Genomic DNA, 24067 nt, shown 5'->3' on the forward strand with positions numbered 1-24067 from the left:
ATATTAAAATCTTTATCATTTGTTGTGGGTCATGACCTTTTGGTTAATTAACTTTGAAAATCGACTACCTTTTTCTCTACTGTCAATGTCACTTCAAACAGTTCCTTACACACTTCTGACACTTTATAGTCAAAGTTGGCCTAAGATGGTTGATTAAGGTTTTGGTAGGGTTTCACCGTGTTCCCATAGGCTATATCCTTTAACATCGGCGTTTAGCCTGTTTATTATTATTTTTAAATAATGTAAATTGAATTTTAAATTCAACCATTGTTTGGTTCTGGGGCTATTTAGCAAGTATGCACGTAAGTAATCTAACCACACTTTTTTAGCTTTTAAAAAATTTCAACCATCTTTCAATTCTAATAGTGGGATTACTTATTTTATTGTAGATTCACTGATGATGGACCGATAGGTCTGAAAACGTTCTGAATTGGACATATTTTATTCAATCCATTGGGATTTTTTAATTTTTAATAAATATACCAATTTACATAGAAGTGGTTTTACTTCTTGTTAGAGTTTTTTAACTATATGATGGTATACAGCCAACCTAGGGAACTTCCCCTTTTAGTTAATAAATAATTATTGATTGGCATAAGGTCTATGTTATTTATGTATGTTTACTATTAATAATATTGGCTGTGAGCGGGTATCTTTGGTTGTGTAGTAATTTCCAGTCACGTATAGCAACCTAACTTCCCAAAAAAGAAATTACCAACGCCACTAGACAGTTGTGTCTCGGCAGAGCGAATGAATCAAAAAACAAAATGTTAAGAAAGCATAAAGCTACAATTGAGTTTTAATTTCAACATTTTATAAGTGATAGAATGTTCCACAGGATGTTCCGAACTTTTAGAAAAAAAAACACAGTATGATTGGTACACTCGGTATACAATGACAACTTACCTGTCTAGCAACAATATTATTACAGAGATATTGTTAAAAAATAAAGCTATAACATTTAAAAACAACTCACTCAAATCGGACAAGAGGTTTAGGAAATTCGAGATATCAAAAATGTCCTATTTTTAAGGTGGTTAGTTAATTTTGCTGCTTAGTGTACATTTTAAAGTAGAAGACTTTAAAATAATATTGCCAATATTTATGAATTGAATTGTTATTGAACGTAATAATGAAACTGTGGTGCTTGGTCGTTTTGGAAACGTTTTCTCAGAGTTCCTTATGGTCAAATATTCATTGGTAAAGAATGGTAGATCTTCTTCTTTAAGTGCCGTCTCCCAATCGCAAGTTGGTTATTATCATCACTATGTTTACTCTATCTACCGCTGCTCCGAGGAGTTCTATAGAACTGCATTTAAATCAGTCCCGTAAATTCTTCAACCATGACTCTCCTTGGCTGTGCAGGCCACAAAGTACATCTTATGCACACATGAGCATAAAGTATACTCTATTATGTAGTTAACAATTAAGCAATAAAAAGGTATAGTCTAAGAGCTAGTGAACCCTCCGACTAACGGTCTTCCTGTAAGGCTAGAAATTTATATAGTGATAATTCATAACACACCAATGCTAAAAACCATGACCTGGCAGGCATCAGCCCTGCACGTGTATCTACCAGATGAATCGAAAAGTGCAAAGTTTAGGGGAAAAATAAACTTTCTCCTGTAAAGTTTAAATATAAGTATGTGTTTGAGTAAGTCATTTAGAAGAAATGTGTACAATGACAGGCGATTCTGAACAGCATAAGACCTTGCCAGGCGAGGGGAAAGATTAGGGGTTTTCCTAAAATTATTTTTTTTGCACCGAACAAAGTTTTTTTAGGTTTTTTGAATCATTCCAAACAAAAAAGGTCTTTAGTGATTTTTCTCTTAGGTTAATAGTTTTTGTTATAAAAGCGATTAAAAATTTTGAAAATTGCGAAATCGGCCATTTTTAACCCTAAATCGGACGTTTAACTAAAAATTTCAATGTTGCCAAGGTAGGTAGATTTTAAACATTGGTTGATGAAATCCCGAAGAGTTTTTTGCAAGACAATATCGAAAACCCCTTTGTTTTTTAATTGCTAATCAAGCTGGCGCGACACTGTAGTATAAGTGTGGACGTTTGAGTTTGTTCATTCATTATCTCGAGAATGGGCTGATTTGAAGAGAAATCCTCAGACAGGTTGATTTTTATTTTTAAATTAGGACATTTTTGCATATTTATAATACTAGTGACATCATCCATCTGGGCCTGATGACGTAATCGATCATTTTTTTTAATGAGTGTAGGGGTTGTGTGATAGTTCATTTGAAAGGTTATTTAATTCTCTATTCAGTAATATAAACATTAAGATAATTATTTATACAGGGTGTACAACATTTTTTTTATTAAATTAATTTAGACAAAAAGAAGAAAAAATGTTTTTCTACACCCTGTACAAATAATTATGTTAATATTTATATTACTGAATAGAGAATTAAATAGCCTTTCAAATGAGCTATCACACAACCCCTACTCTCATATAAAAAATCATCGATTACGTCATCACGCTCAGATGGATGAGGTCACTAGTATTACATATATGCCAAAAAGTCATAATTTAAAAATAAAAATCGACCCGTCTGAGGATTTCTCTTCAAAGGACCCCGCACAAACCTTATGGAAAATAGGTCCCGGTGGATTTCGTTCATACTTTGGAAAAATACTCTTTGAAGCATCCTGATAAAAAGTTCTCATGGGCACAACTCAATCGTATGAAGGATTTTCAAGATATAGAGGCCCAAACTCGGAAAATTTTAAGATTTACGGGGTATTCCAATTCCATGAGTTACTGGTTATTTGGCAACATGTAGAAGTTTGGATCAAGGAAAAGTACTAGTAGTCTAGGATTTTTTCCTGACTATTTTCCTGACTTTCCTGACGTCATCTTCTAGAGTTTCGAGGGTTTTAGGCATTCAATTGATATAAACAGATTACTCATGGGTTTTTGGGATCGTTAAACACGAATATGCCATTAGAATTGCCCTCCGGATGACGTGGTGGCCAGGGCCTCTGCAAGGGACGTCATCTAGAGTTTCGATGGTTTTCGGCATTTAGTTGATGCAAATAAATTATTGGAAGGTTTTTTGAGGTCGCTATACACGAATATGCCACCAGAACCGACTCCCGGAGCACCTGATTTCCAAGGTCAATGAAAGGAGCTCCTGGAGTTTCGAGGGTCTTTGGTACTACATTAATGCAAACGAATTAGTTATAGGTTTTTGGGGTTGCTGAACACGAATACGTGTTCAGCACAGACACAGGAGCACCTGGTGCCTAAGACAGGTTATCTTCTGGAGTTTCGGAGGAATCAAATGGATTACTCTTAGGTTTTTGGGGTTGCTCTTTTGGATTACTCTTTGGCGTGTGTACTCACTAAGTGAGTAACTTAAGTACTCAATTGTTTTAATTATTTATAAAAAATATAAACTCAATTTATATCTGACAATGTTTTTCCTTCATTTATTTTTATATCGATTTACTACATTCTATTTTGATAGTGGTATTCATTGTGGCCACTAGATACTCCAGAGTCTTTTGTCTAAGTCATATTCGTGTTCAGCAACCCCAAAAACACAAGAGTAATCCGCTTGCATCAATTTAGTACCGAAAACTCTCGAAACCCCAGAAGATGACGTGCCTTACGCACCTGGTACCCCGGTGTCTGTTCTGATGGCGTATTTGTGTTTAGCAGCCCCAAGAACTAATGAGTAATACCCATCTGCATCAATTTAATACCGAAACCTGTCGAAACTCCAGAAGAAGACCTGCCTTAGGCACCAGGTGCTCCGTGGATAGGATATGACAGTGTTTCCCAAAGTGTGGGTCGCGACCCCCCGGGGGGTCGCAATGAGGTACTAGGGAGGTCGCCGGAAATTTCCAAAATAAGACAAAAACACTACTTTGTTAAATCGTGTATTTTTATTTTAATAAAGCCGTAAATAAAAATTAACAATTAATTATCAAACGAAACATAAAACTAAATATTAAAAGTCCTTAAAAGTAAAAGAAAAAAATAAAGTCAAATATTACAATGTTAATGAGACCCATGCGCCTGTTTTTTTGAAACTAGTCTTTCAAATCTAGGCTGTGTATTTGAGACACACACAATTATATCGTTTTCAAGTACGAGACGATTTCTCACTTTTGTTTTAATGGCAGTCATAGACGAGAAACTTAACTCACATAAATATTATGTTACAAATGGAACCAAACATTTTACAGCTTCATTCGCCAACTGAGGGTATTCCTGCATCTTTTTGGTCCAAAATTCGTCCGGGTTCTGGGAAAAAAATTGGAGCTTCAACATTCCATCACTTGATATTTCAATAAGTTGTTCTTTCATGTTTATTGGTATTTCAGCATGTTGAAAGGAATCGGCTAAAAACGGATTCAGTATCCATCTGCAACTGTCGTAACTGTTTTGAATTTCTTCGGGGAAATAATCACAGAGCTGTTGTTTTAAATTAAGCAAAGTAACTTGCATGCCTGCATAAACTTGTTCAAAATTTGTAGCACTGTAACATACATTTTCTATAATTTCCTGAACGCACTGGAATGAATCGAGCTGCTTTTTGCCAAGTGAAGTTGACCATAAATCGATTTTTCTTATAAACCCCTTAATTTTATCTGTGGCTGTAATTATATTAATGTCGCGACCTTGCAAATTACTGTTCAAAATATTTAATTGTTCGAATATATCAGCAAGGAAACCTAGTTTCAAAAGCCAAATAGGATCGGAAAATTGATTTTCATATGGGGACTTCTCATCTTTCAAATACATTAAAAGCTCTGCTCTTAAGTCAAATACTCTTTTTAAGACGTTGCCCCTTGAAAGCCACCTTACTTCGGTGTGATAAACAAGATTTTGAAATATAGCACCCATGTCTTCGCAGATTTTTCGAAAAATACGGGTCTGCAAAGCTTTTCCTTTAATGGAATTTACAACCTTAATGATGGATTTCATAACACAGTCCATTTCAGGAGGTAAAGCTTTTGATGCCAGAGCTTCTTGATGTAAAAAACAATGTCTCCATGTGGCATTAGGCATTATTTCTTGTAATCTGACGACAATACCAGATTGATGTCCTGTCATAGCTTTAGCGCCATCTGTGCATATAGCAATACATTTTCCCCAGTCAATAACATATTTACTTGTGCGTTTCACAAAACTGTCGAATAAACATTTTCCAGTGGTATTGGTCTCCAATGGGGAACAAAATAAAATGTCTTCTTGAATGCCATTATTTGTATCATATCTTACAAACGTAATAAATTGGGCACAGTTAGATACAGTCGAACCCGCTTATTAGAATCCCTGTTATAGGAATATCCCGGTTTATGGAATATAAATTCGAGTTCCCGAAACGTTTCCATTTACTCCTTAATAAATTTATCCTTTTATTGGAATAGGTTCTAATTAGATAATACCGCTTATTAGCATATTTTGCAGGTCAACGACTATTTTTTTTACAATTTTACTAAAAATTTAAATTATGTTTGGTTATTATGGTCAGTCGTCAAGGATTATGGATTAGATATTATTAGGGTAATAAATATTTATTACTTTGTTACGAGTACCAATTCGATCTTTAGCCGACAAATGCATGGGTCATAAAGTAATTTTTATTTGTCTACACAAAGGCACTGTTGCCTGCTATAAAATTGTTAGAAGCAGTTTATTTAGAATTCACCCAGAGAGGCTTATGGCTTTGTTAAATTCAATTCATCCATTTCTTGCCGCCAATAAAAGTTCCATTCAACCAATGGATTAAGGATGACCGCACGGATTAACAACAAAAAGCTATAATTACCGATAATTTCTCAAGAAAAAATAAGTAATTTTGTTATCTGCATTTTAATAAGAAAATATTTACATATCTACATATTGCATACATTTTATATTAATTACCTACTGCTACTGTATTCATTCACATATATAATATGTAATTTGGTATTTAACACATACATAGATAAGTAGTAGTTACACTACTGTATTATTGACGTAAAAAGACCTAAAACCATTTACATATACTGATTATGTAGGTGTACGTATATGATATACATATTGGCATAGTATGTAAAACTACACATTGGCATAGTATGTAAATAATATTATTACGTATATTCGGTACACTTATTTCGACTAGCCACCAATGATCGGTTATTAGAATATCCCGGTTATAAGAATATTTTTGCCTGGTACAAAGGCTATTCCAATAAGCGGGTTCGACTGTAATATATCCGTGGATTCGTCCATTTGAAGAGAGAAGTACGTGCATTTATTAAGATTTTCCACAACTTGCGCTTGAATATCTTCTGCCATATCACTAATTCTTCTTTGGATAGTATTATTTGACAGAGGTATTGTTTTTAACTTTGCAGACTCTTTTTCACCAATCATTATATGTACCATTTCAACAGCTGCTGGCAAAATCAGATTTTCAGCAATTGTGTGCGGATTACTAGTTTTGGCAACGCGATAAGCAACTTTATAACTTGCTAATAATGCTTTTTCGTTAGTAGTGGTTGCCAATTGAAAAGTATCTTGCTGTTTGTGAAGGACGTTCAGCTTTCTTTCAAAGAATTCTACGGGTTTGTCTTTTTTATCTGGATGTTTGCTATTTAAATGTCGAAGTAACTTAGATAGCTTCATGCTTTCGTTTGACAATACTTCTCCACAAATAACACATTGTGGTTTATTGGAAATAATGGTAAAACCATATTTAAGATATTCATCACTGTAAAGTCTGTTTTTCTTTTTATTACTGCCACTTTCAGACGTAGACGGTTCTGCACTTCTTTTTAAAAACTTATCCATAATTTGTAATTTATCGTAGACGTAAATACGTAAACGGGAATACGTAAGTCGCAAAATATTTACTCATTACTTAATACCGCTGCATTCGCCACAACGTGCTGTTTCGAACTGAGGTCTCATTGCACATCGCCGCTTATATAAAGCCAAAACGAGGCTACGAGAACGTTCCAGAGTGCCATCTAGTAGCGAAGTAAGGAGTAGAGCCTTCGCGAATATCATGGAAAAGTATTGGGATGTAGACACAAAGATGTCGCGGTGTACAATGTGCAGTCGACTTTTTATTATTTATTTTTATTGTAAATGCTAGTCTGGCAGAAGTACTACTAGTGTACTAGTGGGACAGATCGCAATTATTAAAATAATTGTTGAATTTTTTAAATGTATTTAGTTTGAATTTAAACAGTAAAGTAAAATAAAATTTGAGAAACCATCAGTTGTAAATTAGGCACGCTATTTTTGTCGCTATTTTGGTTTGGGTGATGAGTAGGGGGTCGTGAACAATTTTTTTAACAAAAAGGGGTCGCGCTTTAGATAAGTTTGGGAAACACTGGGATATGATATCGGATTCACGTTCAGCAGCCCCAAAAACCTGTGAGTAATCAGTTTACATTAATTTAGTACCGAGAGCTCTCGAATCTCCAAAGCATGACGTGCCTTTGGCACCAGGTACTCCGATGTCTGTTCTGATGGGGTATTCGTGTTCAGCAACTCCAAAAACCTATGAGTAATCCGTTTGCATCAATGTAGTACCAAAGACCCTCGAAACTCCAGAAGCTTCTTTCATTGATCTTGGAAACCAGGTGCTCCGGGAGTCGGTTCTGGTGGCATATTCGTGTTTAGCGACCTCAAAAAACCCTCCATTAATTCATTTGCATCAATTAAATGCCGAAAACCATCGAAACTCTAGAAGATGACGTCCCTTGCAGTGGCCCTGGCACCACGTCATCCGGAGGTTAATTCTGATGGCATATTCGTGTTTTGCGATCCCAAAAACCCATGAGTAATCTGTTTATATCAATTGAATGCCTAAAACCCTCGAAACTCTAGAAGGTGACGTCCGTTGAAGGTCAAGGTCAAAGTAAAGGTCGCCATTGGATAGACAGGAAAAAATCCTAGACTACTAGTACTTTTCCTTGATCCAAACTTCAACATGTTGCCAAATAACCAGTAACTCACGGAATTGAAATACCCCGCAAATCTTATAATTTTCCGAGTTTGGGCCTCTATATCTTGAAAATCCTTCATACGATTGAGTTGTGCCCATGAGAACTTTTTATCAGGATGCTTCAAAGAGTATTTTCCCAAAGTATGAACGAAATCCACTGGGACCTATTTTCCATAAGGTTTGTGCGTGGTCCTTTGCCTATTCTCGAGATAATGAATTTATGCAAACTCAAACGTCCTCACTTATTAAACAGTGTCGCGCCCGGTTGATTAGCAATTAAAAAACAAAGGGGTTTTCTATATTTTATTGCAAAAAACTCTTCGGGATTCCATCAAACAATGTTTAAAGAATATCTACCTACCTTGGTAACATTAAAATTTTTAGTTAAATGTCCGATTTAGGGTTAAAATGTCCGATTTCGCAATTTTCAAAATTTTTAATCGCTTATATAACAAAAACTATTAACTTAAGATAAAAGTCACTAAAGACCTTTTCTGTTTGGAATTATTCAAAAAACTTAAAAAAACTTTGTTCGATGCAAAAAAAAAAAAATTTTTAGGAAAAACCCCTAATCTTTCCCCTCGCTTGGCAAGGTCTTATGCTGTTCAGAATCGCCTGTCATTGTTCACATTTCTTCTAAATGACTTACTCAAACACATACTTAAATTTAAACCTTACAGGGAAAGTTTATTTTACCGCTAAACTATGCACTTTTCGATTCACCTGGTAGATAGACGTGCAGGGCTGATGCCTGCCAGGTCATGGTTTTTAGCCTTGGTGTGCTATGAATTATCACTATACAAATTTTTAGCCTTACAGGAAGACCGTTAGTCGGAGGGTTCACTAGCTCTTAGACTAGTAATAATTGATAATAGTAATAATTAATTGTATGACATAAAATATTTCTAGTTATTAAACAAATATTTTTAATATTTTGAATTTTTAAATAATTAAGTTTATTTTTTAGGTGTCAGATCGAGGAGAAGAAGCTATAAGTGACCAAGCGTTAGCCGATCTTGTATATTTAATAGAAAATGAGGGAAAACTAAGACTAGACAGTTTTGTGCTGTGATAGACCTTTTTTCTAATTGATGGAGTTGTACAAACTAAAAACAAATATTTTATATACTTAATAAAATGTCTGAACGAAATTTCAAGGTGCACTAAACGCAAAACAATGCTCATTGCACGTTAGATGGTGATGTAGAGAACTTTTTATATAAACATTGCGAGAGCAGTAGATTTAGAAGTACCACCCTAATAACACCAAACATTCCATGTATGCTCCTAGACACAGGACATTGAAAACATTCCTGGAATATCCTCAGAAGCACAAGAACGTCCCCTAAATGTCCCAGGAAAGTCCTGTGTCAGCATTTTAAACATTCCTTGAATGTCTTGTTGGAGCATTCCATTATTTGGACATACACAGTATATTTTTTAGACAGTGGATATAGTGGATATTTTTAGACCTGGATATAGTCGCTGATGTGAATAATACCGCCGATTTGATTTTTAATGAGTTTTGTAAGAGAGACTAAAACTTTTTTTACAGTCACCTCCTGTTTTCATATACTTTTTGACATGTTTTGTAGTAAATTCAACTATCTATTAACTACAAAACATGTCAAAATTTACATGTGAAAACAGGAGATGACCCTAAAAATGGTTTGTCGTCTCCTACAAAATTCATGAAAAAGCAGATAGGAGGTATTGTTACATCACGACGATATACCAGAAGTATATGTGGCCATACCAAACAATACATACTTGATAAATATAAACATTTTTATTGCACCAAATCTTGTCATATATTTTTTCCATAATCATCACTACGATGATGATTCATTGTATTGAATTGTACATTACAACTACAATCTGGTCATAACTGACCAATGAGCAATTTTAATTTAACCTAAATTACTACCGTTCCTTAAAATGAAGAGCTTACCCCATAGCGTCTCTTATCTAATCTAACAAGATCGTGCACTATTTTAACATACACAGGCACACAAGCACTATGCTCTGCTTTTCACTATCACCTATCAACTAGTTCAAAAGGCTTTGTCCTCCTCAATATTCTAGTTTGCCCAGTAGTATCGAGGAGCTGGATTTCCTCAATATTCTCGTACTTATGAAGTTGTTGCTCGTGACTTCCTGCCATCTTCTTGATGATTATATCCAGGTTCCATTTCTAGGTCCTTATGGAGATCACTGTGTGTCACATACCAAGGAGCATCTACAATATTTCTCAATATTTTGTTTTGGAATCTTTGTATAATTTTTATATTACTTGCTCTAGTAAGTACACCCCCATAGTGGGCATCCATAAGTCCATACAGGTCTTAATATTTTTTTATAAAGTAATAACTTATTATGCATCGACAATGTGGAGTTTCTTCCAATTAGCCAATACAGTTTTTACAAATATTTCTTTTGCCTCTCATAACCACAAGGCTATACGTTTCCTTCCTGGTTTTTTTGTAGACCACTTTCAGCTGATTCTAAAAAAAATTAAAATGGATGGTAATTTTTCTATTCTTTACAATTAAACATCAAAAGAAATAGGTACCTACTATTTGTAGGTAATAATATGCATAAAAAATTCGTTTCATAAAGAATAAAAAAATTGAAAACGGATTTGATAATACTTACATAATTGTTTAAACAAAAGAGATCCAGCCAGAGCAAAACTAACACAAAGAACAGCAAAAAGAGCCACTATATAATTCTAATTTCCATTTTCCATCTACTTACATAGAACACGCGCGGCAAATTTGAAAAGGAACGCAAATTGAATAGTAAATGGCCTCACTTAAAATATAGGACATTGGTAGTATGTTCATAGAATGTCTTGTGGTAACATTCCACCAATAATTTAATCAGATGTTCACCGAATGTTTTTTGAATGTCCAGGACATTCAAACATTAACAGAACTTTGATAGTACGTTCCTGGAATGTTTTGTGTTGTTAGGGCAAGTCTTTGAAAAGCTGAAAATACTGCAGGACTGTAATTATACAATGCGTCCATAAAGTAACGCATAAATTCATTATTAGCTAAATAAACAACATTATTAGAAATTCCCGAAACAGGTCGATTTTTATTTTTAAATTACGATTTTTTAGCATTTGATCATTGAATATAATATTATGACCTGTAATGATAATTGTTTTGCCTTTATATTACTATTTGTTAATTCTGTCTCTTTTGTTTTATAAATAAAACATTAAAAACTAATCCCTTTTACTTTGCACACAGAAAAAAATCATTCATTCGAGTCAATTCAAACAGTAATGATGTTGATTATAGTTACTTTCGAGTATTCGTTGCAACTCGTTACTTTTGTATAAAGTAATAATTTACAGTATTCGTTACTTTGATTACTATAGTCGGATTTCAATAGGATTGTCAGGGTATCGCTTAGAAATGATAGACCCTCGAGGGGTCTGAGATGAGAGACGCGTGTAGTTCAATGGTGGCGTGTATATTTTTAAAATAAGGGAAATAATAGGGAACTTGCACATAAAATATTTTTGCGTAAAATTGTTAATTTATGTTAAATATATTTTGTTAAAATGTTATGTAAAAATATTATATTCAAAATATTAAGTCTTAACAATTAATTGTGTAAGCCAGATGTACACATAATATTTTCATTCATTTATATTATTTTTTTTGAGTTTAAGAAATATGTACATTTTTATTTTACAACATCTCAAATGCTAAATTATATTATATTTTAAATCCAAAACTTTCTTCCCCTATAATAATGAAATGTTACAAATATACTTCTGGTTCGTAATAATTTGTAATAAACAAAACCTATCATTTATAAATATCTTAAATTCATAACAAACAAGAAAGAAAATAACTTAAAAATATAAACGAAACTTTTAGTAATAAAAGTAAGAATATCTAATAACTATTGTATCGCCTCGCATTTCCCCAATAGAATATCTTCCACTGCTTTTTTAAAATTTTCCACAATTAAGACATCAAACTGTAGATGAATGACCAGATTAATCTTTTGAAAAACCCTCGTTAGTCATAATATGCGTTTTAAACTAAACACGACATAGCATTCAAATTGATCAATTTCCAAGGACACAAATATAATAGCTGGGAATTTCCAATTAAATACGATTAAAATGGAAATAATAGAATTCCCGAAACAACCTTGTTTTTCCCTTTTGAACTTTTTAAGTAAATTTAATAAGAGAGTTTTAAGTAAATGTGAATGAATTTGTAAATAGGTAATAGTTTCAAAATAACTTTAGTCACTTTGTTATCGACTTCTAGCAGGTAAAATGTACATTATTTATTTTTTTAAAATAAAATCCATATTCAAACATAAATATCAACTGCTTTACAGAAAATAACAATAGCCATCAACCTAATGTAAACTGCAATTGTACGTAAAAAACAAACTTGCCATAATAATAATAATAAAGTTATTAGGTACATACCTACTTAGAAAATTATAACCAGGTAGGACGAAGGATCTCACAGGTAGTCTCTGAATGTAGCAACAAAAAATCACTAGAACTGTACCTATTAGTTATTATTTTAAATAAATATTTTTATTCTGAATCACTTCCTATTGTTAATTCACTATCACTACTGTCTTCTCCTGGAGTAATGATAATGGGCTCGATAAGAACATCAACACGCGTGTCTACGTCCCACATTTTATCTTCTTCTTTCTGTGTATGTGTAATGCATGACTGCCAGTTGGAAGCGGTTATATTTTGTATGGCTTGGTCTAATAATAATTTGACATCTTTTAATTTATAGGTTGTATTCTTTTGCGCTACCTCTTTTTTTATTTTTGCCCATATCAGCTCGATGGGATTCAATTCACAATGATATGGTGGAGTTCTTAATACGGTAATGTCATGCTCACGTGCCATTTCGTCTACTGCAAATCTGATGTATGAACTCTTATGTTCCCGCACTATATCAAGTAATTGAACCTTTAACATGGATTCATCAAAATCTATATTTTTACTTCTTAGCCAATCTATTATATCTGCCTTTCGAGATGCAGAAGTCGGTATTTTTTCCACACGACGGCTGTGATAAGGTGCGTTGTCCATTACAATTACCGAACCAGGATCTACAAGAGTCAGTATAGACGAAAACCACTTTTCAAACACATCCGAATTCATATCCTCATGATAATCGCTCGTTTTGATTGAGGTAAACACATTTAAACCACCTTGTAAAAAACCTGAATCACTTCCAATGTGCGTTATAATGAGACGTCTTCCTTTGCCCGAAGGTGCTTTTAAGCCGGTTGAAAGTCCCTCAATGAAAGCCTGTCGCGCACTTTTAATATTCAAGTCTTGCCATACTTTCGATTTCGTATGACCCTCATTCAACCACGTTTCGTCCGTATAATAAATTTTTTTATTAAGTCGTCTAAAATCACGAATTTTTTGCAAATATTTTCTCCGCCATATCACTAATTCGTGTCTCTCGATCAACAAACTTTTCCGACTTCTCTTCACATACCGAAAGTCCATTTCATGTAATGTTCTTCGTAATACTCTCATGGATATTTTATTTAAAGTATCATCTGCGTCTGCATTAACTTCTCGTTGAATATCCTTTAAAGTGGGCAGTTCGTTCCTCAAATAAAATCCATGAACTTTTCTTCGGATTATACTTTTCGTACTATCGTCCAATACAATTTTTGCACGTCCTTTATGGATTGGTTTTTGGATAGGTTTGTTACCTTTAATTATTCGGAAAACCGTACGAGCCGATACTTTCGTTAAATCTCCACACAATGCCGCGACGTCCTCTTTAAGCATATCTTGATATCTTCTACGCAATCCCTCATAAACCGATTTTATCATTTGCTTTTCTCTCACAGATAACCACCTTTTTTTATTTTGTTTATTAACAGATGTACTGCACGTTGGTTTTGATGCCATGATGTTACCCGACGGTACGCTCATGAAATACTACCAGCCGAACCATCTACCTGATTTTAAGGGTTATTTGTGGGTGAGTTTTCACAATGTTGCCGTATTGCATTAGGAATATGTATTACTTTCGAAAAGAAATAACGGTGTCCGACTGTCTCTTTGTTGGCACTCAGGGTATACCTCAATGGCACGGATAAGTTGCAAGCGGTACTAAATAATACATTTCGCAACAAGGCGAGTCTACCTTCTCTAGTTCGGACTTCCAACAGATGTAACCGGCAAAAATGATAATTGAGAAGTGGATTTGTGTGCTAATAAAGAAATAAATATATAGCCGCTTACCACCGAGTGTTAACGAACTACAAAATGGCTGCCCTGACAATCCTATTGAACTCAGGGTATATAATTACTTTTGTTACTTTTGTATTTGAGTACCGGTAATCATATCGAGAATCGTATTTCTCAATAGGTAGGTATTTTGTATAGGTATTCCGATATAACAACGACCTTCACCGATCTGTTTAAGGGATAAAAATGATTTGATTACTGTGATTACTTTTGTTACTTTTGTATTTGTGTACCGGTAATCATACCGAGAATCGTATTTCTCAGGTTGGTATTTTCTATAGGTATACCGATATAGCAACGACCTTCACCGATCTCTTTAAGGGATAAAAATGATTTTATTACTATGATTACTTTTGTTACTTTTGTATTTGAGTACCGGTAATCATATCGAGAATCGTATTTCTCAGTAGGTAGGTATTTTGTATAGGTATTCCGATATAACAACGACCTTCACCGATCTGTTTTTACTCGCTGGGATACGATTAGTAGAAAGTAATCAAGTGTCCTGGTTTGTAGATACAATAGTCTTTACTCGCTCTGATACGTTTGGTACGAAGTAACGAAGTAATCAAAGTAACAATTAGCCTCTCTGTATAGTAATGGTTACTGTCGCTATTCATAAGTAACGAGTACTTTGTAATGAATAGATACTTTTCAACATCTCTCTCAAACAGTCAATATGTGGCTTTAAATACATTCATTCCAATTACTTTGAACAGACAACATGTAGTCTCAGAGCATTATCCGTTTAATATTCATACCAGAAAGACAGTAAGGCTTCGTCGATCAGTTGATTTTTAAGGCTCCCGGGTTGAAGTGTAGTACATAAACGTTTTGAAGATATTTATAATAGTCCTGGATCCCGCGTACCAAACAAAAGTTGATTAATAGCAAGCTGAAAATTTGATAATAACAACGGTGTCTAGTCGGACAAACTTTGATGTATGGGAACACTGGAACAGGGGAAGTTTTAATTGTGGAACAGGTTAAACATTTGGGACGCCAGACTACGAAAACGTTCCATGTATTTGGTCGGACAGAACTTCCAGTTGCTTTGTTACCATTTGTCTGTCAAAAGAAACTGTCTTTGAAATAATCGCGTGTATCTACTTAATATATGACCGGCTTGTCAATATATAAATACGTCTTAAACTTCGTCCCTTCGATTATTGCCAAATACAATGTCTTTCCTCAAAATCGACTGCCTCTCGCATCCCTACGCTAAAACCAAAACAGTCTCCTGTCTTCCCCTCCTCATGCTTAAATCCGAAACTATTAAAATTCTACTGCAATAAATTTCGATCCCTATTAGTAATAAAATTTGGTTCACAGTGGCGAATGTTATTCTTACTTATAAAGGAAAAAGTAGTCCGCTACCGTAGTAATCCCAATCCGTTCCACCCATCTGGGCAAACGTAGGTCCATATGTGAGACTCTGATTTCGTTTTCGTAATAATAAATAAGAAAAATTATATACAGGAGTCTTAAACATTAAGGTAAACTATTTACAATTCTACAGAAGTTTTTTACTTCACATTGAAAGTTTGTTTAAACTATTTTATACAGCCAACCACTGGGATTTTTAAATTTAATTTTTTTTTTCTTATTTATATTCTTCCATCTTCTTCTTAAAGTGCCCTCTCCTCAATCGAGGTGGGCTACTACAATTACAAATTCTGGTTTGTCTTCAGCCATTTTTATTAACTTATTAAAATTTAGCCCTGTGAATTGGCGGATGTTTCTTAGCCACGATAGTCTTTTTCTTCCTAGTCCTTTCTTCTCCTCGATCTTTTCTTTCACTATTAGTTGAGCCCATATTGGTACTTATTGTTTCTCAGTGTGTGGCCCAGGTATGATGTTTTTCTAACTTTCACTGTGCCTCGTTCTTTGCCTATTCCGTGCAGCACTTCTTCGTTTGAGTTATGCGATGTCCATGAAATTTTGAGGATTCTCCGGTAGATCCCCATTTCAAAGGCCTCTAATTTATTTACGGTTGCTGTTTTAAGGGTCCACGTTTCAACTGTATAGAGAAGATTTAACAAGACGTAGTCGAATTTCGAGGTTTATTCGAGGATTCTAGATCAGGATTTAGGCTGCTATTGATCCAACACTCTATGTACTTAAATTTATTGACCCCTTCTAAAATGTGCCCGTTTATTTGCCAAGCTTGAGGTACATTTTGTTTTTTCTTTTCGGATTGACATCACCTTGGTTTTCTTAATGTTTATTTTCATGTCGAATAGCTCACATATCGCGTTGGTCCTGTCGATGAGTCGTTGTAGACCCAAGTCGGAATCCGCAATCAATACCGTGTCATGGGCACATCTGATCTGCCGTGCTTAGCGAAAACGCCGTATCTGCAAAAATCTGAAAAAATTAGATTTATACATTTTTCTAACCCAAATGTGCATATCTATCTTATTTGCTTACTAAAAATAACGTAAGTTAAGCTAAAATACATTAAACACAACGCATTTTATGCCGTATCTGCAAAAATGTTCATGGATACTTAGAATAAATGCGTCATCTGAAAAATACTTAGAACAAACGCCGCACAGTGTTCAAATTTGAAGGAAACGTGATCGTAAGTACAAAAAAAAAATAAATCTGAGAATGCCCAAATTAAGGGGCTTGTTTGTACTACTCATGATGCAACTTCTCAGCAAAAATTGATTTTTTATGTTTGTTAGGGCCAGATGTATTAATGATCAAAAGTACAAAATTCAATATAATTTTATACATCAAATTTAAATCCTCAGAGGCTGCCTTTTACTTTAATTATTACTTCATTTGTGTGGATAGCTAATATAAAAGTAATTATTTGAGATAAAAATAAATACTTTAAAGATTAAAATAGCATAGTTAGCTTCACTGAAAGGTGATTTTGATTTTGATATAATCGGCTGTCTAAAAACCTATCCAATTTTTGATAAAATTAATGTTTGACAGCGTATTTCGTTTATTGTGCCATCTTGTGCCAAATTAAATCCTTCACTATATGAAGGACTACAATGTAAGGAATACAAAAATATATAAGACAAACTGCGCAAAGGTGCTCAACTGAGTACATGCGCATAAGTTTGTATCGAGCACCGCGCGCATTTGTCTGAATTAATAATTGCACTCGTACGTATTGTTTACAAGTATGTCAAACACATGTTATTTGTTAGGGTTACGAAAAGAGATTTTAGTTTTGATGAAGTAGTGTTATTCCTCAATAGGGAATATACTCTCTATGTAAATAACATACTCCTCACTCCTAACGATAAAATTATTAGTTTTCGAGATATTTGAACTTAAACAAGTAAAGTAACGGCACAGATATTTTGATTAATGTATTGTGCTGCTTAATTTTTAATTTCAAATATCTCGAAAACTAATGATTTTCTCATTATGAATGAAAAATACACTCTTCAGTCTTAACGATAAAATCATTGATTTTAGAGATATTTGAAGTTTAAAATTAAGCGGCACAATACAATTAGTAAGGATCTGTTTTTAGATGGATGTGAGAGGTGGCATTCAGATTTTTGCGGATAAAGTTAGGTGATAACTTCGCTAATAATAATTGATTTATGCTCCTTCTCAAATATGCCCGGAACATCAATAAAAAAAAAAAAATAAAATATTTAAAAATTTCAAAAAATTTCGTTTTTTTTTCTACTTTTTTTGCTTATAACTTAAAAACTATTCATTTTAGAACAAAGTCGTATAGGAATAAAACAAAGATAATTAAATTTTCTATCAGATGCGATTGGTTAAAAATGTCTTAATTTATCACCCTTGCTTCAAAATAGCAATAAATATAAAATAAGGGGGCAAAACAAGCCTGACCTTATTCAATGATTTTCCATCATTTAGGTTACACTTGAAACCTTCCTAATTCGCTTAGAAAATTTTTGTAATGTGCTAAAACCGTACACCAAATTTCATTAAAATTGACTTACTAGATTTTGCATAATAATTTTGCAATCTAAACTTTTTTAAAAAATTAAAATTTTTTAAAATCTTGCACAAAAACTATATAAAAACTATAATACAAAGATTTGTCAATTTTTTTACATATAAAGAAGTACTCCACCTATCTAATGCACTTTACAGAATTGAAATCGGATTATTTAAGCAGCCTCAGCAATGTTTTAAAGTTATAAACAATTTTTTGGCTTATAAACAAATTAGTGCTGTGGCCAGGAGGGGGTGCTACGGGCTCCTTTATTTAGATGGACTTACCCAAGTTTTTTATGTATTTTGACCCGTAGAACACGAATTTTTTGGGTAACAGTTGATCCGGATGTCGATAAGATTGTTATAAACAAAGAACTTGAGGAATTACATAACATCGATTTTTCGCAAAATAAGACACTTTTCACGACAGCATTTCAAAGTTTAAGTCAAATTATACCGGTTTTAATTATTTGCATTGCTAAAAATTCATTTTTTTTATTATTAAACAATGCTATTTGTTTATAAGCCAAAAGATTGTTTATAAATTTAAAACATTAATTCTGTAAAGTGTATTAGATAGGTAGAGCACCTCTTTATATGTAAAAAAATTAGCCAACTTCTAAATGGTCTACTTTTTGTGCAGAAATATTTTTAAAAATTTGAACTTTTTTAAAAACATTTAGATTGCAAATTTATTATGCAAAATTTATTAGGTCGATTTTACTGAAATTTGGTACACGATTTAATTATGTTACAAAGAAAATTTCCTAAGCGAATTACTAAAGTTCTAAGTGCCACCAAAGTGGTTAAAAAATATTGAATAACAACAGACTTATTTTGCCCCCTTATTTTGTATTTATTGCTATATTGCAGAAAAGGTAATACCTTAAGACATGTTTTACCAGTCGTATATCATACAAAATTCAATTATCTTTATTTAATTTCTGTACGACTTTGTTCCAAAACGAATCGTTTTAAAGTTATAAGCAAAGAAAGCAGAAAAAAATCGATGTTTTTCGAAATTTTTAAATATTTTAATTTTTTTATTAATGTTACGGGCATATTTGAGAAGGAGCATAAGTCAATTATTATGACTAAAGGTGTCACCTAACTTTATCTGCAAAAATCCGAATGCCACCTCTCACATCCAAAAATAGACGTTTTTTCGCAGATCCTTACTGGTCTAATTAATCAAATATCTGTACCGTTACATGTTCAACTTCAAATATCTCGAAAATTATTTTTTTCATATCGTTGCGAATGAAGTGTATGTTATTTACATAGAGAGTATTGGAGAATCGAAAAATTGCGCTAAAATGGCATTTCCGCCAGTGGCGTAGAATTTGGATAGGGTCAACCATTCACTGTCCCCTGTCGTACGCCTCTGGTAATAGCCAGAAACGTTTGTTTAACAGAATTTTATAGGGTGTACAGTACGTACACTTTTTGCCAAGTATGAAAAGGATACGTCGAAAAGTTTTAAACCACTGAGCAAAAGTAGTTTTTAAATTTTTAAAACACCCTGTAACTCTGTAAGGAGCCACATTTTATTTAAGTGATTTGGGTTAAATCTTAATATTTTGAGGTCTAGGATCTACAACTCAAAGATTGGACATTTTTAATGAAACACCCTGTATAACGATATTTTTTAAGTAAAATACCCCCTAATGAAGGGATGAAAACTAAAAAAACGACCCCTATTATATATATACTCGTTATACGGTATAATACCTCAAATATTCTAAGTTTTCAGCGAGATAACTTTTACAGCTTAAACAAATTTAGTTTCGATCAGGCTTTGACCAATTTTGATCACTGTGCGCCGTATTTAAAGGTCACTTGCCGCGTTTATCCTAAGCAGGCACTTGATGCGTTCTGCCTAAGCATTTGACATATTTTTATAGGTTACAGCATGTGTAAATTTTTTAATAAGGTTAGTTTGTTGCCATTTTTCAACGAGAACGGTTGCTTGATATAATTTTTTAAATATATCAAATAGAACAAAGTTAATACTGCAGAAGGCTATTTTTTCTGTATCAACATAAAATCTAAACACATATGTTAAGTTGTTGGTGATCAAGAAATAATGTGTGGTTCTAAAAACAATGCGGTACTACTAAGTGGGACAAATACTTCCACTAAATGTGGAGTTTCCTATGTGTATGTATATTGTTGTTGTTGATGCGACATTGTATTATTACGTTACATCAGGCATTTTAAACAACGCATATTTTATAAAGTTTGTTCGAAATACGAATTTTGGTACGAAGTATTTTGGTCGCCGTAAGTCGTAGAATTTCCAAATAAAAAATGTATTATAAAAGTACATAGTTAAATCAATGTCTAATAATTAATAATTAAAAATAAACTTGATCGTAAATGTTAATCGTTTCTGAAATGTTTTTAATTTTAAAATGCAAGAAACGCCCCTTAGCGGCAAACATAGAAAAAAGTGTTGTGTGATTTGGGCGGCAAACTTATTAATTCCAAAATTATTTACAGCACTTTTTTTGTCCATGTTCATGACACACTTATAAAAAATGTTTTTTATTCTCCTTTTTCATCGTTATATTGTATTTATTATACAGTAGACTACCTCTATAACGAGAACTGAAATGGCAGACTAATTACCTCGTTATACGCGGATCTCGTTATATCAGACAACAATAATATTGTGCATACATATATAGGGTGAGGCAGGTAACTGGCCTATTAGAAATATATCGAGTACTAAAGACAACAGATACAACAATAAAGGGGCTTTGAAGGATGATCTATTAAATGAAAATATTTTCATCTCTTTGCAACTTCCGGTTATACCGGAAGTTGCTTATAACTTGGTTTTTTTAAATGGGACACCCTGTATATTTTTACATTTTTGGATTCTCCTCAATATCTTCTTTCTTAAAATATGAAATTTTGTAATATTATACAAGGTATTTTAAAAGATATTTACGTTTTTTTATTAATTTCGTAGCAACATTCATACCCTGTAGAATTGTAATAGTTTGACATTAAAAACTCTGCTTACGCTCAAGTGATTTTTAATATAGTCTATTATTGTTAAGAATAATTAGTATAGCTAATTTTGAAATTTTAGTATACAGGGTTGGTCGAAACTCGGAATGAATATTTTCTGAGTTTTCTTAAATAGAACACCCTGTATTTTAGTATTGTAATGAAATGATATTTCATAGTACTTTTATTTTATAAGTATTCCCTATACCTAACTTCTTTAAATTGTGAGTTATTGGTGATTCAAGCTAAACATTAATTGCAACAAAAAAAATACCTAAAATTTTATTAGGTTTGCTGCGAAAATATTCAATCACAAATAATTTTTCAGAAATAAATACATATTAATCCACACTGATCCTTAAAATTACCAATAATGGTTTAGCTATCAAAATACCTACGTATAATAGTTAAAATTGTTGGTGCGACTAACAATTAAGCAAAAACTAAAGCAGTTAGGTATAGGGAATGCTTAAGAAATAAAAAAGTACCATAAAATATCATTTCATTATAATACTAAAATACAGGGTGTTCCATTTAAGATAACTCGGAACATACTCATTCCGAGTTTCGACCAATCTTGTATACTAAAATTAAAAATTTAGCTATACTAATGATTCTTAACAATAGTAGACTATATTAAAAATCATTTGAACGTAAGTAGAGTTTTAGTTGTCAAACTACTACAATTCTACAGGGTGTGAATATTGCTACGAAATTAATAAAAAAACGTATTTATTTTTTAACATACCCTGTATAACATTACAAATCTTCATATTTTAAGAAAGAAGACATCGAAGAGAATCCAAAAATGTAAAAATATACAGGGTGTCCCATTTAAAAAACCGAAGTTATAAGCAACTTCCAGTATAACCGGAAGTTGCAAAGAGATGAAAATATTTTCATTTAATAGATCATCCTTCAAAACCCCTGTATTCCAATTTTCATGATTCTGTGGCCTTTAGTTCTCGAGATATTTCTAATAGGCCAGTTATCTGCCTCACCGTGTATAGTTGTCTAAAATATTAACTTTCTATAGTGATGCCATTCGGATCAATATAAGATGCTAAATATTGTTTCCTCGACAATAAGGCTTCGCCATCATAAATTATAATTTTCTTTACAATATTCAGTATCGGCCAATATACAGGGTGTCCCAGACTAATTTACCCACGCTATATCTCTTAAACGAATAGAGATTTTCGAATGGGATAAAAGGTGATATATTCTACTTGTAATACTTTTTTAATATGGCGTACAAAAAAATCATCCCCTAAATAATCATCCCTTAGTTACAACCCCTAACTTTAATTTTTTTAATAGCACCCTGTATATATTTTTTATAGTTTTGGATGTGGTCTTTTATCGTCTATTCAACACATTTTTTGAAAATAAAATCGGTTCGTAAATAACCTAGAAACTATCAGTTTATTTTTGTTAAATTGTGTGTCCCAGACTAATTTATCCAGGCTATATTTCTTAAACGAATAGAGATTTTCGAATGGCACAAAAACTGATCTATTCCATTTGTAATACACTTTCATATGGCGTAGAAAAAATTCATCCCCTAAATATTCATCCCTAACTTACAGGGTGCTATTTAAAAAAAAATAAAGTTAGGGGTTGTAACTAAGGGATGAATATTTAGGGGATATTTTTTTTCTACGCCATATTAAAGTGTATTACAAATGTAATAAATCAGTTTTTGTCCCATTCGAAAATCTCTATTCGTTTATGAAATATGTATAGCCTTGATAAATTAGTCTGTTACACATAATTAACAAAACTAAACTGATATTTTCTTGGTTATTTACGAACCGATTTTATTTTCAAAAAATGTGTTGAATAGACGATAGAAGACCACATCCAAAACTATAAAAAAATGTACAGGGTGCTATTAAAAAAATTAAAGTTAGGGGTTGTAACTAAGGGATGATTATTTAGGGGATGATTTTTTTTACGCCATATTAAAGTGTATTACAAGTAGAATATATCACCTTTTGTCCCATTCAAAAATCTCTATTCGTTTAAGAGATATAACGTGGGTAAATTAGTCTGGGACACCCTGTATAAGCAGAACAGGAAGAAGTTTTATTATAGGTAGGCGGTGGATTTTTATTAAAGCACTACCCTCGATAACCGCACAGATGTTGGGAATTTATGTATACAGGTACATAGTTGGGGTATTTACTTATAGCCATTACAGCGCTAAAAATAGATAAAGAATAATAAAGATACATATTTTACGATTTTATTTTTCCTCGTTATATCCAAATATGCCTCGTTATAGAGTTGTTCAGTTCAATAGGAATTTCATGGGACATCTAGTGTACCTCGTTATCAGCGAAACCTCGTAATAACCGTGTTCGTTATAGAGAGAGTACACTGTATTATAAAATAAGAAAATGCTTAGCGCAAACGCAGTACTGCATTCTTCCTAAGGAGGAAGAAGTTAATTTATGTAGTATACTTAGAAAGAACGCAGTAACATGAGTTTTTAGAGAAAAATCAGATATATTTTGCCAATCTTATGTATAAATATGAATTCTATGATATTTATTATGTATATAAAGTAGAAAACAAAAAAAATCTAAATAGTTTTCAACGGCTAGGCATTTAAACAATAACCGATTTTACTCAAATGTGATCTCTCTGCAGATACGGCGTTTTTCCTAAGGACGACAGTGATGCTGTTGATGTTTTCACCATTCTTCCATCAACTTCATGCTCCTACACGTCATATCACAAATGCATTACTCAAGCACTAGTCACGATCATACATAACAAGCATTGCCCAGTATTTAGTTATGCACCTGCCTTCTGTGACAAGAATAAAAAAGGACGAAATAACAATACC

At 32.9% G+C, this 24067-nt stretch overlaps 2 protein-coding genes across 3 annotated transcripts in view; one reads left to right on the forward strand and one right to left on the reverse strand.

Moving 5' to 3' along the window:
* Positions 1 to 11206, forward strand: part of LOC126890694 (set1/Ash2 histone methyltransferase complex subunit ASH2) — an 84144-nt gene extending 72938 nt beyond the window's left edge. For both annotated transcript variants that reach the window (XM_050659841.1, XM_050659843.1), the window contains one exon: positions 8935 to 11206. In XM_050659841.1, the coding sequence (XP_050515798.1) occupies positions 8935 to 9039 (105 nt within the window). In that variant the 3' untranslated portion in view covers positions 9040 to 11206. The remainder of the gene's footprint in view (positions 1 to 8934) is intronic.
* A 1343-nt stretch (positions 11207 to 12549) lies between these two features.
* On the reverse strand, positions 12550 to 13908 carry LOC126890112 (uncharacterized). The gene has a single exon (XM_050658959.1). The coding sequence runs from the start codon at positions 13906 to 13908 to the stop codon at positions 12550 to 12552; it is 1359 nt and encodes a 452-aa protein (XP_050514916.1).
* Positions 13909 to 24067: the final 10159 nt, after the last annotated feature.

This window comes from Diabrotica virgifera, chromosome 8 (genome assembly GCF_917563875.1).
Source record: "Diabrotica virgifera virgifera chromosome 8, PGI_DIABVI_V3a".
Taxonomy (NCBI): Eukaryota; Metazoa; Arthropoda; class Insecta; order Coleoptera; family Chrysomelidae; genus Diabrotica; species Diabrotica virgifera.

Excerpts from the sequence above, each read along its gene's own strand:
- LOC126890112 (XM_050658959.1), bottom strand. The coding sequence starts at position 13,908 with ATGGCATCAAAACCAACGTGCAGTACATCTGTTAATAAACAAAATAAA.